Below are 17,265 nucleotides of genomic sequence, written 5' to 3'. Positions count from 1 at the left end.
TATATATCTAGGTGTATTACATTGGGAAAAGTGTTAGTCAAGCTACCTACTTTTCTAAACTGCCTGTGTTATATTTGGGAAGAGGATCTTTAGTTTTAGAATTACTATATTGATGTAGTTAAAAATGTAAACAAAATGTATTGCAATATAGCATATGTCGATTAATGTGATAATTTGTTAGGTGAATATGTTACTATCCCGTTCACATTTGCAAAGGACAGAGGAGGAAAGTTGCCTACGCATTCATAAGCCCTTCTTGCTGGATGGTTTGTAGAAGGCCATGACAGAAGCAGGGGTTGCCCTTCACCTATGATACCCTTAACCAGAGGAAGCCCAGGCAATGGACTCCCTAATAGATACATCGCCAATAAAAACAACTGCCAAGGTACAGAACTTTGAGCCCCACCAATCACACTATAGTCAGGAGGGTCACTGTTACATGATCCTGACAGCCAGTCACTAGTTGGTTTAGCAGGATTGTAAGGGATGGAAGAATGGGGAGACGAACGCCATAAGGTGGGTTAAAAAATGAGGAGCATGAAGCTAGAGTTGGAACAAGAAAGCAAAAACTATATATAGCTAAAGATGACGAGGTTCAATGAAACAGCCTGAAACATAGGTGGGCACAGAAAATGAAAGTTAATGGAGAAAACTAGGCAATATGAGTGTCAAGGATTGATGTAAGTCAGAGCCCAAACAGGAAAGGTATAGCCTGGGCAACAATAAAGCAACGGTTGCGCTCATTGTAGGAAAATGGCTCCTTGTTGCAGTAACGCAACCACCACACTTTTTGCCTGATATTGATGCTGACTTGACTGAGAGTGTGCTGGGACCCTGCTAACCAGGCCCCAGCACCAGTCTTCTTTCACTAAAAATATACCATTGTTTCCACAATTGGCACACCACTGGCACATATGTAAGTCCCTTGTAAAAGGTACCAGTGGTACCAAGGGCCCTGTGACCAGGGAAGGTCCCTAAGGGCTGCAGCTTGTGTTGTGCCACCCTAGGGGCCCTCCCACACTTACACACTGCCATTGAAGTTTGTGTGTGTTGGTGGGGAGAAAAAGGCAAAGTCGATGTGGTATCCCCCTCAGGGTGCCATGCACACAAAACACTGCCTGTGGCATAGGTAAGTCACCCCTCTACCAGGCCTTAAAGCCCTAAGGCAGGGTGCACTATAGCACAGGTGAGGGCATAGCTGCATGAGCAATATGCCCCTACAGTGTCTAAATCAATTCTTAGATATTGTAAGTACAGTGTGGCCATATTAAGTATATGGTCTGGGAGTTTATCAAAACGAACTCCACAGTTCTATAATGGCTACACTGAATACTGGGAAGTTTGGGATCAAACTTCTCAGAATAATAAAACCACACTGATGCCAATGTTGGATTTATTAAAAAATGCACACAGAGGGCATTACCCAATCCCAGTGCAGGACTGACTGGTCTGTGCCAGCCTGCCACTGAGAGACTGGTTTCTGACCTCCTGGGGCGAGAGCCTGTAAGGAAATGGCTCCCTGTTGCAGTTACCACCCACTTTTGACCTGATACTGACTTGACTGAGAAGTGTGCTGAGACCCTGCTAACCAGGCCCCAGCACCAGTGTTCTTTCACCTAAAATGTACCATTGTTTCCACAATTGGCACACCCCTGGCACACAGAGAAGTCCCTTGTAAAAGGTACCAGTGGTACCAAGGACCCTGTGACCAGGGAAGGTCCCTAAGGGCTGCAGCATATGTTGTGCCACCCTAAGGGACCCCTCACCTAACACATGCACACTGCCATTGCAGATTGTGTTTGTTGGTGGGGAGAAAAAGGCAAAGTCGACATGGCATCCCCCTCAGGATGCCATGCGCACAAAATACTGCCTGTGGCATAGGTAAGTCACCCCTCTAGCAGGCCTTACAGCCCTAAGGCAGGGTGCACTATACCACAGGTGAGGGCATAGCTGCATGAGCAATATGCCCCTACAGTGTCTAAGTCTATTCTTAGACATTGTAAGTACAGTTGTGGCCATATTAAGTATATGGTCTGGGAGTTTGTCAAAACGAACTCCACAGCTCCATAATGGCTACACTGAATACTGGGAAGTTTGGTATCAAACTTCTCAGATTAATAAACCCACACTGATGCCAGTGTTGGATTTATTTTAAAAAATGCACACAGAGGGCATCTTAGAGATGCCCCCTGTATTTTACCCATTTGTTCAGTGCAGGACTGACTGGTCTGTGCCAGCCTGCTGCTGAGAGACAAGTTTCTGACCCCATGTGGTGAGGGCCGTTGTGCTCTCTGAGGACAGAAACAAAAGCCTGCTCTGGGTGGAGGTGCTTCACACCTCCCCCCTGCAGGAACTATAACACCTAGCAGTGAACCTCAAAGGCCCAGGCTTCATGTTACAATGCCCCAGGGCACTCCAGCTAGTGGAGATGCCCGCCCCCTGGCACAGCCCCCACTTTTGGCGGCAAGTCCAGGGGAGATAATGAGAAAAACAAGAAGGAGTCACTCACCAGTCAGGACAGCCCCTAAGGTGTCCTGAGCTGAGATGACCCCTGCCTTTAGAAATTCTCCATCTTGATTTTGGAGGATTTCCCCAATAGGAATAGGGATGTGCCCCCCTCCCCTCAGGGAGGAAGCACAAAGAGGGTGTAGCCACCCTCAAGGACAGTAGCCATTGGCTACTGCCCTCCCAGACCTAAACACACCCCTAAATTCAGTATTTAGGGGCTCCCAGAACCGAGGAAGATAGATTCCTGCAACCTGAAGATGAAGAAGACCTGCTGACCTGAAGCCCTGCAGAGAAGACAGAGACACCAACTGCTTTGGCCCCAGCCCTACCGGCCTGTCTCCCCACTTCAAGAAAAACTGCAACAGCGCCGCGTCCCCCAGGGTCCAGCGACCTCTGAAGCCTCAGAGGACTACCCTGCATCTAAAAGGACCAAGAACTCCCTAGGACAGCAGCCCTGTTCCAAAGAAACTCCAACTTTGCAACAAAGAAGCAACTTTTAAAGACCACACGTTTCCCGCCGGAAGTGTAGGACTTTCCACTCTGCACCCGAAGCCCCCGGCTCGACCTGCGGAAAACTAACTCTACAGGGAGGACTCCCCGGCGACTGCGAGCCCGTGAGTAGCCAGAGTTGAGCCCCCACAGTGACGCCTGCAGAGGGAATCCAGAGGCTCCCCCTGACCGCGACTGCCTGCTTCAAAGAACCCGACGCCTGGTAAACACACTGCACCCGCAGCCCCCAGGACCTGAAGGATCCGACTTCCAGTGCAGGAGTGACCCCCAGGAGGCCCTCTTCCTAGCCCAGGTGGTGGCTACCCCGAGGAGCCACCCCCCCCCCCCTTGCCTGCCTGCATCGCTGAAGAAACCCCTGGGTCTCCCATTGAAACCTATTGCGAACCCGACGCCTGTTTGCACACTGCACCCGGCTGCCCCCGTGCCGCTGAGGGTGTACTTTCTGTGCTGACTTGTGTCCCCATCCAGTGCCCTACAAAACCCCCCTGGTCTGCCCTCCGAAGTCGCGGGTACTTACCTGCTGGCAGACTGGAACCAGGCACCCCTATTTCCATTGAAGCCTATGCGTTTTGGGCACCACTTTGACCTCTGCACCTGACCGGCCCTGAGCTGCTGATGTGGTAACTTTGGGGTTGCCCTGAACCCCCAACGGTGGGCTACCTTGGACCCAACTTTGAACCCTGTAGGTGTTTTACTTACCTGCAAAACTAACCAAATCTTACCTCCCCCAAGAACTGTTGAAAATTGCTCTGTGTCTAGTTTTAAAATAGCTTATTGCCATTTTTGCTAAAACTGTACATGATATTGTGTTGATTTAAAGTTCCTAAGGTACCTGAGTGAAATACCTTTCATTGGAAGTATTACTTGTAAATCTTGAACCTGTGGTTCTTAAAATAAACTAAGAAAATATATTTTCCTATATAAAATTCAATTGGCCTGGAATTGTTTTTGAGTGTGTGTGTTCCTCATTTATTGCCTGTGTGTGTACAACAAATGCTTAACACTACCCTCTGATAAGCCTACTGCTCGACCACACTACCACAAAATAGAGCATTAGAATTATCTCTTTTTGCCACTATCTTACCTCTAAGGGGAACCCTTGGACTCTTTGCATGCTATTTCTTACTTTGAAATAGTACATACAGAGCCAACTTCCTACAGAGCCTTTGGGCTCTCTGGGGCCAGAAACAAAGCCTGCACTGGGTGGAGGTGCTTCATACCTACCCCCCTGCAGGAACTGTAACACCTGGCAGTGAGCCTCAAAGGCTCAGGCCTGGTGTTACAATGCCCCCGAGCCCTCCAGCCAGTAGAGATGCCAGCCCCCTGGATAAGCCCCCACTTTTGGCGGCAAGTCCAGAGGGATAATGAGAAAAACAAGGAGGAATCACCCCCTCAGCCAGGACCACCCCTAAGGTGTCCAGAGCTGAAGTGACCCCCTCCTTGAGAAATCTGCCATCTTGCTTTGGAGGATTAGCACCATTGGGGATAGGGATGTGCCCCCCTCCCCAGAGGGAGTGGGCATAAGGAGGGTGTAGCCACCCTCAGGGACAGTAGCCATTGGCTACTGCCCCCTGACCCTAACATGCCCCTAAATCTTGTATTTAAGGGCTCCCTGAACCATGCTAGTGAGATTCCTAATGACCGCAAGAAAGAAGGACTGCTGAGCTGAAAACCCCGCAGAGAAGAGAAGGAGACAACAACTGACTCTGCCCAGCCGTACGGACCCATCTCCTGCTTCGAAAAGCTGCAAGAAAAGAAGCATTGCGTTCTGTAGGACCAGCGACCCCTGAAAAGCCTCCAGGGGACTGCTTGCATCACCGAAGACCAAGAAAGTCCTGTGGCCAGCGGACCTGTCCAAAAAGAAGGCCAAGAAACCAACTTTAAAGGGACTCTCACCTCACACCAGAAGCGTGAATCCAGCTACTCTGCACCTGATGCCCCCGGCCCGTGTCCAGAGAAACCAACTATTCAGAGAGGACCCCCAGGCGACACCGACAATGTGTCCACCCTGGGCTGACCTCTCTGCACCCCCACGACGACGCCTGCAGAGGGAATCCCGAGGACCCCCAGTGACCGCGACTGCCCGGGACGAAGATATCCGATGCCTGGAGAAGCACTGCACCTGCAGCCCCCAGGCCTGAGAGAGACCGACCACCGAGGCAGCAACGACCAGCAGGCGGCCCTCACCCTTGCCCAGTCAGTGGCTTGTCCGAAAGGCCCCCCTGTGCCCTGCCTGCAGCGCCTAAGTGACCCCCAGGTCCCTCCATAGAGTTCTATTGAGAACCCGACGCCCTGTTTGCACAATGCACCCGGCTGCCCCGTGCTGCTGAGGGTGTGGTTTTTGTCCCTACTCAGGGCCTCTCCACTACTCCTCCAAACCCCCTGGTCTGCGCTCTGACACTGCGGGTACTTACCTGCAAGCAGACTGGAACGGGATTACCCCCTTTCTCCATAGGGGCCCACGTTATTTTGGCTCCTGTTTAACCTCTGCACATAACCGGCCCTTTGTTGCTGGTTCTGGGTGTTTGGGGTTACCTTGAACCCTCAATGGTGGGCTACCTATGCCTCAGAGACTGAACCCATAAGTGTGGTACTTACCTCAGAAACTGTACTTTACTTACCTCCCCCGGGAACTGTTGAAAATTGCAGTGGCCACTTTTAAAATAGCTTTATGCCATTTTAAAGAAAACTGTGTACAACGTTGATTCTATTCAAAGTCCTAAGTATTACCATGCAAAGTACCTTTCATTTGATGTACTTACCTGCTAAATTAATCTTGTGGTTCTAGAAATAAATTAACCAAAGGATATTTTTCTAAAGAAAAACCTATTGGCCTGGAGTTGTCATTGAGTGTGTGTTTTCACTTATTGCTTGTGTGTGTACAACAAGTGCTTTACACTACCCTCTGATAAGCCTAACTGCTCAACCACACTACCACAAATAGAGCATTAGTATTATCTGTTATTGCCTCTGTCAAGCCTCTTCAGGAACCCCTGGACTCTGTGCGCACTATATCTCATTTTGATATAGTATATACAGAGCCAGCTTCCTATACTCATGGAAAAGGTATGGGGTTTTATATCTGCTAGTTGAGCCTATTTACTCATATTGCCAGTTACGGATACCCCCAGTCTTGCTCGTACCCCAACACAACCCAAACGAGGCACCACCAGAAATTAGGAGAGTTCTAGTGAAGTTAGTAGATCAGGTTTTATTACAGACAAGTACATCATCAAGTTTAAATGCAGAAAACACACTTTGTTAAATTATCCTTGTGTCAAATTCAAGTGCAACAGCTCAAAGAATTAAGGGCCATATGTATGAACACTATTTCCCATAGACACAGAATGGGTAAAACCCTTTGATTCATCTGGCCCTAAGTCACAAGAGAAATCAAAACATCACATGATTAAGCAGTGAATTACATGATCTCTGGTTTTCAACATCACCAGCGCCCTTCCTCAAACCCAAATGCCATTGAACCACATAGGTGTAACCACCTGCACTCTTGAAGTGCGGTCCCACCTTACTAAACCCTTGTCCTCATTTCCAGGTACCTCCCTCCCCAAATACCATGCTGCCTGAGGGACTGCGAGGAAGGTGGCCAGGAGCGGTAGACCCCTGCCAACCCCGGTGATCTGTGCGCCCTAGCCCCAAAGCCGGTGTGGACATTCTCTGGTTGGCTCGGGACTGCTAGACCCTACCCTTAGTGGTATCCTGGGGAGTCTGCTTTGGAGGACCCCTCTGCAAACTGGGGCTGAGTTTAGTATTCGAGGTCCACCGCCTAAACGTAGGGTTGGGGGGAGGGAAAAAAATGCAGCCGATCCGCCCGCCACGGTGCTCTTCTTCGAAAGGCAGAGGCTGAGTGCAGGGTAACATTTATACCCAACTGGCCTGGAACATCATGCTGGACTGTTCCCATGGGGAGCAGGGTCAAGACTGATTTGCATATGGCTGGGTCCAAACTCAGGAGGCATGATGAGCAAAAGAACAATGGATTTAACCCAGACCTGTGACTGGGGGTGAGTGTTTGAAAAGTTTCAACTCTCCGTCCATCATCTTTTTGTGTTGCTAAAGTCACCCGAATTAGCCAGGGCATACCCAGACATGGGTACATTGCTCACTGTGCCACTGTTTTCAAGCTAGCCTGGTTGATGAGGGGTGATACCCCAAAACTGGTCCCAGGATGCTTGTTTCCATCAAGGACCTGGCCTGGCAGTTCGGACTGGACTGTTCCCATGGGGAGCAGGGTCAAGACTGATTTGCATATGGCTGGGTCCAAACTGGGGTGGCATGGTGAGCAAAAGAACAATTTATTTAACCCAGATCTGTGCCTGGGGGTGAGTGTTTGAAAAGTTTCAGCGCTCTGTCCATCATCCTTTTGTGCTGTTAACATTTATAGCCCTCAGCCGTTGCGGCAGCGGAGCGGAAATGATGCTCATTTTCAGCGACACTACGACTCACCCACCCTCTGCATCTCGCTTGGTGAGGTGACAGGAAGCTGAATACGGCCAGCACATTGCCAGATTCCGATAGGGTCTGGGCCACGGTGGTCCCAGGTCCTAAATGCTGTTATCATCCCCCCCAACCCTCATGTGGGTTGGGAGAGCTCTGTCCCTAAGTTTTGAACCACGACTTTGCAGCCACGCACTGTTAGGACAGATAAGATAATGCACCACGCTTTTCCTCTATGCCTTGTTACTGTTCGTGCAGTTGCTTACGTGCTTTCTCAACACCACTTTCCAGCCGGGCCGGAATGTAAGTTTTCACATGCAACAATTGCGATGCTCAGTTCTTTGTGCAGGCTGCTATGTTTTCAGTTCCCAGAATGTGATTTGTCTTCTACACAACTATACAAGGGAAGCGGATCTCTCAAACCAGGACAGTCTATCTTCACTATACCCTTCCAGCATAGACCTCGCTTCACCAGGGGGTGGCGGAAGTGACATCACATGCCCTTTGACCTGTGATGATGTCATAAGAAGTGGCGTCACATAACCTTCTATCTGGTGCTATCAGGTTGCGTACACTGAGGGGCAGATTAACTAAATGATAGCGCAATGTTGCTACCAAAGTTGTTGCACTGCATCATACTGGGGAAGGGGCAACAGCTTAGTATGGCTTGCTGGTACTCTTTCCTCGCGCTGGCGCACAAATAGGCTGCCTGGGCCACGCACGCACTTGTCTGGCATGGGTTTTGCACGGAAAAGGGTAACTTTCCAGGAGAAAAAATCTGTGCCTAGACACATATTAACATATTTTATCAAATGGATGCGTGCTGTATAGTGGAGCACATACGTACTGTATAGTGGAGCACATACGTACTCTGTGTAAAATATTAGGAGAAATAAAAAGGATTATGCCTTCCTCAAGGAGGCGTACCTTTTTAACGCACAGCACAGTCTAACAATTTTGCATCAAAACCATGGGTGGTTGTGCTGGAATGCTCAACTACCACCTGTAGGATGCCTCTGTGATGCAAAGCAGCACAAAGCAAAGAGCTATTTTCACTAAAAAGAAATGGGCATACTTCCACCTTTTTCAATGAAAACTAATAATAATTTCAAGTCTTTGAATTGCGTTGCACCACTTTTCAAGACTGGCCCACCATGAAGAGCACACAATACTTTAGAATTTTTTTAATGTAACACACCAGTCATGGTGCCCTCTTTGTACAGCGCACACAATACAGCACTTACCATGCAGCACTTAACAGTGAGGGACACAGCACTTACAAACAGATTTGTCAAGACTACCTCAAAGCCATGCAAAGTAATGCGAAGCGGTACAAAACCTTGATATATGTACTTTCCAGTGTGAAATATCTTACAATGCTGCTTCTTTTTGTTAGCAGAATGTTCTCATATATTTACGTGAAAATAAAACAGGTTACGGGCCTTAAAGGACAGCTGTGGACCCGAGGCACCAGCAGACCAGTGCGGATTTCAGGTGTTTGCAACTGCTTCTCAGTGGTGACTAGTTCAGACACACACCAAAACCCAGAACCTGCAGGTGAAATCTTTTCCTGCTTGGGGGAGCTCTTGATGGGTGTGCTTCTAGGGAACTCATTAGCTGAAGTGACAAACTGAAGTTATTTCAAGTTTCAACTGTCATGCCCCTAGCAAACAGTGCCCGAAGCTGTTAAAACGTGCCAGAGCTGTTTTTATTTTCTTACAAAATGCCTCAAGCTTTGCAAACTGATGCCTGGGGTCACAAGTGTAGTGCCAGGGGTAGCAAGCGGCAAACCAGGGGCCATCGCTGTAACCCTTGGTGACACTTATATGACGTCCTTCATATTCATATGAGCTGAATAAAAATGTTGTACTATTCAAACACTCCAGTGTCGGGGAGAAACTCTCAACACGTGACTTTTGACAGGCCACTTGTGACCTGTTGCCACATAACGGTGGCTGTGTCACTTCGATCTTTATGGCTTCTTCACATGATGGTAGGAATAGCAGTGGCGGAATGGGAAGCCTCTAGGAGCCCACATGGATGTTTTCTTTCAACCCCGCACAGAAGGGCTTGAGAGAACTGCTTTCTTTACAAAGTGGCTGTAACACAAGTTGCTGTCCTGCTCGAAGAAGTATGTTGTACCTGGCAAGATCCAAACACGAGCCTGACCAAGTGCTTAATTTGTAAATAAAAAGGTGCCGGTGCCCAAAGCTCTCCTCTGGAACACGCGACTGTTGCAATTAAATGTGCCAACACGGAATACTGAGGCAGCGTAATCCTGAAACCATCTCTGGCCTCTTTAATCCATTTACAGCCACTCCCTGCCCCTTCAGCTCACTTTTGCAGCTTTCTCCCTTTGCAACGCCTTTTCGTTTTTCTTTCTCAATCTTTCCCATATTTCTCTTTTACTCACAGTAAATGCTTGAGGCAGAAAAATAAGTGCTGGCCCTCAGAAATAAGTGCTAGTGCCCAGCACCTGAACCCTCCAAAACAAATTAAGCACTTGCCTGAACTGGTCTGGCCTGCAAGCTCTTTACAGCTTTTGCCGTTTGTGTGAAGATGGACGGCTCAGCCTGTACCGGCCACACAGCTGAGGTTACAGTGCTTCATGACGCAGGGTAGGTAGGGCGGATCACCTCTGCTAAGGAGGCCTGGTCTTTTAAGGTGCTTTAACTAGCTGGCCTGTCAGACATCATCTTGCTTTTTTTTACAGATGTGGGCAGCTGAGCTGTCTGTTTAAATGCCCTTTGGCACTGCCATGGTACGCAGACGCCGACTCTGATTTACAGACCGGTGAGCCTAGCCATGCACAAGGCAGCACAAGCGGACTGGTAAGGATGGATTAATACTGTGAACTAATGTTAGAGCTGCAGATGCAGAGGCAAGCTCTTGGTGATAAGGATAGGCATCTGTGTGTGGGAGCAATAGGGAATGGCTAAGCCAGCCAGAGTGTGGCATATAACTTATCTGTACTTAGTCCAAAACTTACATGCTGTGTACTGAAATCAACTGATTATCGTGACAAATGTCACGCTTTGAGATAATGCAGTAATTACAAAAAATATGTTTCTCTAACAACGGATATATGCTTGTTAGAACAGCATACACAACCATTAAACCTGACCTGCAGCCCTCACCCTAGTCCAGTCGGTCTATAAAAACTCATCACCACCTCTTTGAGGTGTTGGTAAAATTTTAATATTTTGCAACCGGATTTCAGTCAGAAAACATTGATATGTAAAATACTGATTCGGTACTTGAAAGGACCGCCTTCAACATGCCTCTTCCAGATACAGAATCAGCATCTAAATGGAATACATTTTAGGAGTTGAATAAACGTTTCAGACTCCTAAAACAGGATTAGTAGGTAAGAAAAAGCATTCTAGCGTTCGCAACTGCCAAACTAGAGTGCTGGCAATCATTAAAATGCTTAGTACATCTAGCCACTATTGCTGCAAATACTAAAATAAACATAAGCACTCATGGTGACTGTAAGAATGTGTGACTCTGCAGCATGATTCACACAAGAAATGCAAGTGCTGTGCAACACTGGAACACTTCAAGTGCATGGACATAGTGCTCAAGTCCCACAGGCCTACCGCACAAGCCTGCCACACAGGGATTTGTCCATTATTGTATCACAAAACACCCTGACACTCTAAAACCTGTAATCCAGGGTGTTCTCTGTTACACCCGCTCCTTGTACAAAAATCTGGCCTTGCATAAAGTTCAGTCGAGTTCCATTTATCAGCCAGAGCTGCTTACATACAAAGCAGGGAATGCTCCTTGCCTTTTCGCATCTCTTTAATTAAAGCGTTCATGAAGAGCCTCAAGTGGATCATCCCACCCACATCTCATTGGTCACCGCTTTGAGTCCCTACACTCGTGCCCTCTCAATTCCATTCTTGAAAAGTGGCTTTCCTTGTAGCTGTAACATCCCTCAGATACATCAGTGAGTTAGAGACCCATAACGCTGCAGGAACCCTTCTTTTAGGTACACATGGACAGGGCTGTGCTCAGAACCAGCCCGAAGTTCCACCACTTTCAACTCAACCAAATCTTAAAGCTCATATTCTTCTTCTTCTTCCCTTAACCAGACTGAGTAGCAGAAAAATCTTCCACACACTAAATGTCAAACAAGATCTCATTACATTGACAGGACCAAGCCCTTCACAAATCTGACCAGCTGCTCCGCATCCTTTGCTAAACCTAATACGAGCAAACCTATTTCTAAGGGTTGGTATTGCAAGATGGATCATCAAATGCATCCAGCCCTGCTATCACAAAGTCAAAATAGCACTCCCTGCTGCCTCCAGTGCACAATATATGAGCAAAAAGTTAGCAACCATAGCTTTTCATAGCAATATCCTGCTAATTGGTATAGGTAAATTGGCTACTTTGTCAACCCCACACACTTTTACCAGGCATTATTATGTGGTAACATTAGTCAGACAGCAAATATTGGTTGGCCAGACAGTCTTAAAGCTCTTATTTCAGATATCTGCATCATCCACACGCTGGTCATAGCTTGTAGGGTGGTACTGTTTTGCAGTCTATGTATAGCATGTGTATCTATAGCAGCACTTCGTACAACTGGAAAATGTTACTTTGTAAGCATATGTTCATAGTGTGTAGTGCATTAGATTCACACGTGCCCAACCTTCTCCCTGTAGTTCTTGTATTTACTTATTAATTCCCTTTTCACAATTGAAACCTGTACCATTTTGCGTTCACTTGCCACTCCATAATACTCTCCGCCACTGTGCGTAATACAGTGTAACATGGAGTTGGTGCCCATATGCATTGCCAACTAAGAGTGGTGCAACAGTGCTTTCTGTGACTCAAAAGACTTTGCATAAAAACAACATTCAAACATCCGAGCCCAGCACAAGATGGTAGGAGTATTCAGCGCATGGAAGTCTACAGCACTATACTCTATAAACAGATGCTTGCAGGGTAAACAACAGTTTCCTTTTACCTCTGGGGAAGAAAAACAAGCATATTGTTGCACAAATTCTCAAAAAGTACTTAAGAGTTTGCACATTGCGAATAGTCTGTTGGAGTAGTTATAGCACAGGAGGATCATGCATATAAATCTGATGTGTATTTGCATGTGAACTCTTTGGGATTTAGTAAATCCCTAGTGATCAGAAAACAAACCACAACAGTATGTGTAAATCTATGATGCCTAGATTATCAGTTATTTTCCAAATTTTGTTTGAATCATTCTATAGGGATGTGCTTATGATCCCACAAAGAGGCCAGGTGGGGAATTTGCAGTAAGAACTAACGTCTTGGTTTCAGAACTGACAACTTAACCATTAGATCAGATCTTCTTATTCTTGCTGTTCAAGTTTCTCAAACAAGAATGATTGTGGTATTTGGCTTTGTGGACTTTGCACCTGTTTGTCCATCATCCCTTCTGCCACTATTTTTCTTTACATAGCTCATAATGTCAGGAATGTGGCTTCAAAGCCCATGTTTGAAGCTTCTAATTTAGCTTGATTTGTGGTTGGGACAAATCTCCTCTTCTTGTATTTAGTTCTGTCTAGTCATTTTACCAAATTTTGACACTGGTTACAATGGTCGCTATCTAACTCTACCCGATTGCTGACTTCACCTTGAGTACAAACATCACCTCCTCCCTATTGATATTGCCAACCTTTGTACCATGCTTAGGGGTGAATCATTCTAACCATATTCACGTTACGACCAGACTTGCAAAAAAAGATACACTTGTACTCTCGAGTTTATTGATCACTCAAAGCAGGATGAAGGAATCATTTATTCAACATTGTGTGCTATCACATATTATCAAATACGACGTCTACTCCGTTTTCTTGCGAGTAAACTGTTAGCCATATCACAAAGTTTCCCCCAGTTGTACACCGTGCGATAAGCTTGGTGCATGGTGTGTACAAGTGTCAAGATCAAAGCTACAGTAACTATGCCGGCAAATTTATCCTGTCTGAAAAGAGATTTACTTATAAGAATTTGTCCATGATAGCCAGAGTTCTGAAACGGGGAATTCCCTAAGAATGAAACACTCAATTCCCGGGCACTGTCTGGACTGAGTGATATGGTATGGGATGCAGTATGAAATATTGTGTTGCACATAGTGATGTAGGATCTTTTGTCTGGACTCTTGAAGAGGGCATATTGTACAACTGTAATTTGAACAAAATAATATGTTATTACTCCACAGGTACTTGTTAGCGAGGACTCGAATGGAGAAGGGATTGTAGCACATTTTCCTGCACACGAAAAACCAATTTGCTGCATGGCTTTTAACCCCAGCGGTAAGTGCCTTTGGGTGTTTGACTTATGCATATTTGCGGATGTCTTTTCTTTTCAGTCAATTTCTTTACTCAAAAGAGTACTCAGTTTATTATTTTTGTATTCTTATCATAATATACACAACGTATGGCAGCCATAGCCCCAGCAGTTTTCATGAAGTGTCTCTTGTTTGACTTGTGGTTCAAGTGCTCTAATTTGAACTGGGTATAGGTTGGTCAGTGATTGTATAGGCTTGGTGTGTAATTACGATACCAAGATCTACTGCTGTGTACGTTCTTCAAAGCATATCACAATAATGCAGTTTTTGCTAAATGTAGCAGATCACTGGTGTTGTTTATGTATTAAATCAATTTGAACGTATCTATTTAATGTAGGGCCCAGTAGACTAGCAACATGTAAAATTCTGATTTGAAGACATATGTACATATAATTTAAGCCGTTTTTAATTTTGAGCTGTGATAAGTAATTAGCACAGGTCACACAGTTATTTTATGTAGTAGGTCGTTATACAAAGCCCCTTTTCTGTGTTTGTAATACATGTAGTGTACAGTTTGCACATTTGAAGCTTTCCCCAGTGTGTTGCATTGGAACACTAGTCTTCTGAATGTGTGCCATAATGATGTCAACAACCTTATTAAGCGAATGATCTAGACCTAAGTACTCTTGTCACATTTGATACATCAGAGTATTGGGACTCAGCCTAAGTTCCTCATTGATGCTTATATGTTCAGATCCAGGCACTATTTACAGTACTAAGTGATTATGCTTCCCCGGAATGAAACTTGCGCTCTCCCACCAGATCTTACATGAGCATTGTGCACTGCTGATTTTCAGCTATGCCCCTCAACCTACTGTTTCTGTATCCCTTTATCTTAGAAATGCTTTTGTTTTCCCAGTAACTTTTGTTCTTATTAATGTATTTTTCATGTGTTATCTGATGCCCCCTACATCCGATATTTTGATAGCTCAGACAGTAAATAATTCATGATTATCATCATAATTGTATGGCCCCACAATAGATTATGTTTGGGATTGAAGTGCAGGCTAAAAAAACAACCCAGTTTCTTTGTTGGGATGCACATCCCTGTTTATCATTTTGTTTGTCAATGATCCTCCTGTTTTGTGCATGAATAATTTGTTGGACAGTACATGGTGTTTGTCATAAATTACTTTATTACTAGTTTGTTGGATTTACAGTAATATGAAAACAAATAAATTACTGTCTGATTCGTTGCTCTTTTATTTTAGTGACACATTGTTTTGTTTCCTACACTAATAAATCACTTATAAAACAAAGCCAATCTTTAGAAAGCCTAATAGGTATTTTGCATTCTTTCTGGCACAAGATAGGTGTACCCTTACTCCGTTTTAATTTATACTACAGCAGATCTTAAACGCATGTTAAAAGTCTAAAATTCATCGTCCAGTAAATCAAATGCTTAGCTGTGCATTGACATTAGAAACAATGTGCATGTGCATCTGCCAGATGTAAGTTCGCTGCAGACTTGATTGTGAGGGTAACATATTGCTTCAGCAGTGGTACATCAGACATAGGGCTATTATTACAACATTGAGAAACGAGTTCTCTCCATCACAAATGTGACGTAACTCTTGTCTGCCGTATTAGGATCTCCATTGAATATAATGAGATCATAATACGGCAGACAGGATATCCGCCACAATTGTGATGGAGGAAACCCCTCTGTCAAGGTCGTAATAAGGCCCATAGTCTCCTGTGTGCATCCTGATCTTGAACATGCCTTGGGCAGGTAGCATCTGTTCCTTGGCCATTTGATACCATATTGGGTTCTGTAACGTGGAGTTAATGAAAGGAACCATATTGGTTCATTTACTTCCCGTCACCTAAAAAAAGTTTAGTGAGATGTGGTGATCCATGTAGCAGTCTTTGGTGAGAAACAGAAAGTACTCTGCTTTTCATCTTCACAGTCTTCATCATAATGGCATTCTTTTTGGTTTTGCCCATAAAATTGGTATTAGAGTACATACATTCAATTATCCATAAATACAGTACAAACAGTCTTGACTATTACATGATGCCCCATTTAAACTTAAAGTTCTTTGACTATATATGTAGATCTGCTCTGTAAAGTCTTTAAGATATGTTTAAGAGGAAGGTAACTTCATATTTTGGGCCAATACTAGAGCACTAAAGTATCTTTAGGATACCCGTTAAAGCCAATTTAAGTGCAATATTGTGTTAAAGAAAACAAACTTTAGTTATCAATTAAATACCAGATAAAGTTCCAGATCTCAAGTGTTTATTCCAGAATGTTCCAGGAAAACACAAGAAACTGGAGATCAACGTAGACACAGGCTGTTTGTGATACATTTTTATAGAATACCAATAAATGTCTTGTAGCTGACTTCACCATAAGGTCCTAAACAGACCAGCATATGCTGAGCAGGAAAGCATAAATGAAAAACTGATTCTACAAAGAAAATTGTTGGATGGAATGCTTGAATGGTAATTACTTGGGCAGCATCCCATTCCATTATATTTTGCACAGCACGCCACGTCGGTTTGGACCAAACTATATGCCAATGAGTCTTGACCCTGCTTCAATGGGGACAGACCAATCCGAACTTCAAGGCCAAACTGAGGTGGCAAGGTGTGCAAAAAAATGGGCTGGGTTGCGACCTGAGTAATTACCTGTGGCTGACATTACATCAAGCTGTGGCTTTAGTGCTGGTGGCACCCGGTTGACAGCCGTTTTTTGGCACCCCTGCCCATGACCTCTTTCTCAGATTCCCTCACTAACACCAGGTAAAGGTGCCCCTCATCTCTCCATAGCCCCTCTCACATGCGTTTCATTTGATTTAAAGCCCTAGTAAAGTTAAGCTTTATCCATAAAAATCTATATCTACCCAGAGGAACCCTTTTTTAGTGACATTAGGACAGGATAATAAAATACTGGGGAAACAAAATATAACATCCTAACAACATTACACAGATAGCATGCAGCTCTTTGATGACAGTACATAACTCACTGTCCTATACTAGAGTTGTATCTTAGGAAGTGCTATAACAAAAGGATCTCAGTGACCAAAGCACTATCCACATAAGATACAGATCTGTGAGTTGCATAAAACTTGTTCTTTGAGGCAGACACCCTCTGTGCTACTTTATGCCAAGTCAATACTTCCACTAGTCAAAACTCTGATCTCTCTCGCTAGCAGGAACAATGATCACTAGATCTACATTGACACTTAATTACTGCCTGAAAACTGGATGCACAAGAAACTCTGCAGCAGGTGTTTTTAATTTGTACATTATTGCTAAACACAGCCCCCTCCTCCCCCACAAGGTCAGCGCCCCGCTTCCCAGATCAGCCCCGCGTGCGGCCACACCCATCACACTGCCCTAAAGCCAGCCCTGCGTCAAGCATTCTATACAGCATTTTTTTGTATACTTCCATGTGACACCCTAAGTGGGACGGGTATGCCGAATTAATGGGTCCCATGGATAATATGCCA

The 17,265-nt window shown here is 45.2% G+C and overlaps 1 protein-coding gene across 2 annotated transcripts in view; it reads left to right on the top strand.

Annotated features, from left to right (window-relative positions):
* The window catches only part of BCAS3 (BCAS3 microtubule associated cell migration factor), a 2,570,631-nt gene that overhangs the window by 785,402 nt on the left and 1,767,964 nt on the right, over positions 1–17,265 (top strand). For both annotated transcript variants that reach the window (XM_069226456.1, XM_069226455.1), the window contains exon 14: positions 13,679–13,772. In XM_069226456.1, coding sequence (XP_069082557.1) covers positions 13,679–13,772 — 94 coding nt within the window. The remainder of the gene's footprint in view (positions 1–13,678; positions 13,773–17,265) is intronic.

This window comes from Pleurodeles waltl, chromosome 3_1 (genome assembly GCF_031143425.1).
Source record: "Pleurodeles waltl isolate 20211129_DDA chromosome 3_1, aPleWal1.hap1.20221129, whole genome shotgun sequence".
NCBI classification, from domain to species: Eukaryota; Metazoa; Chordata; class Amphibia; order Caudata; family Salamandridae; genus Pleurodeles; species Pleurodeles waltl.
Note: the sequence above shows the minus strand (reverse complement) of the source record. Positions and strands in the feature narration are given on the sequence as shown.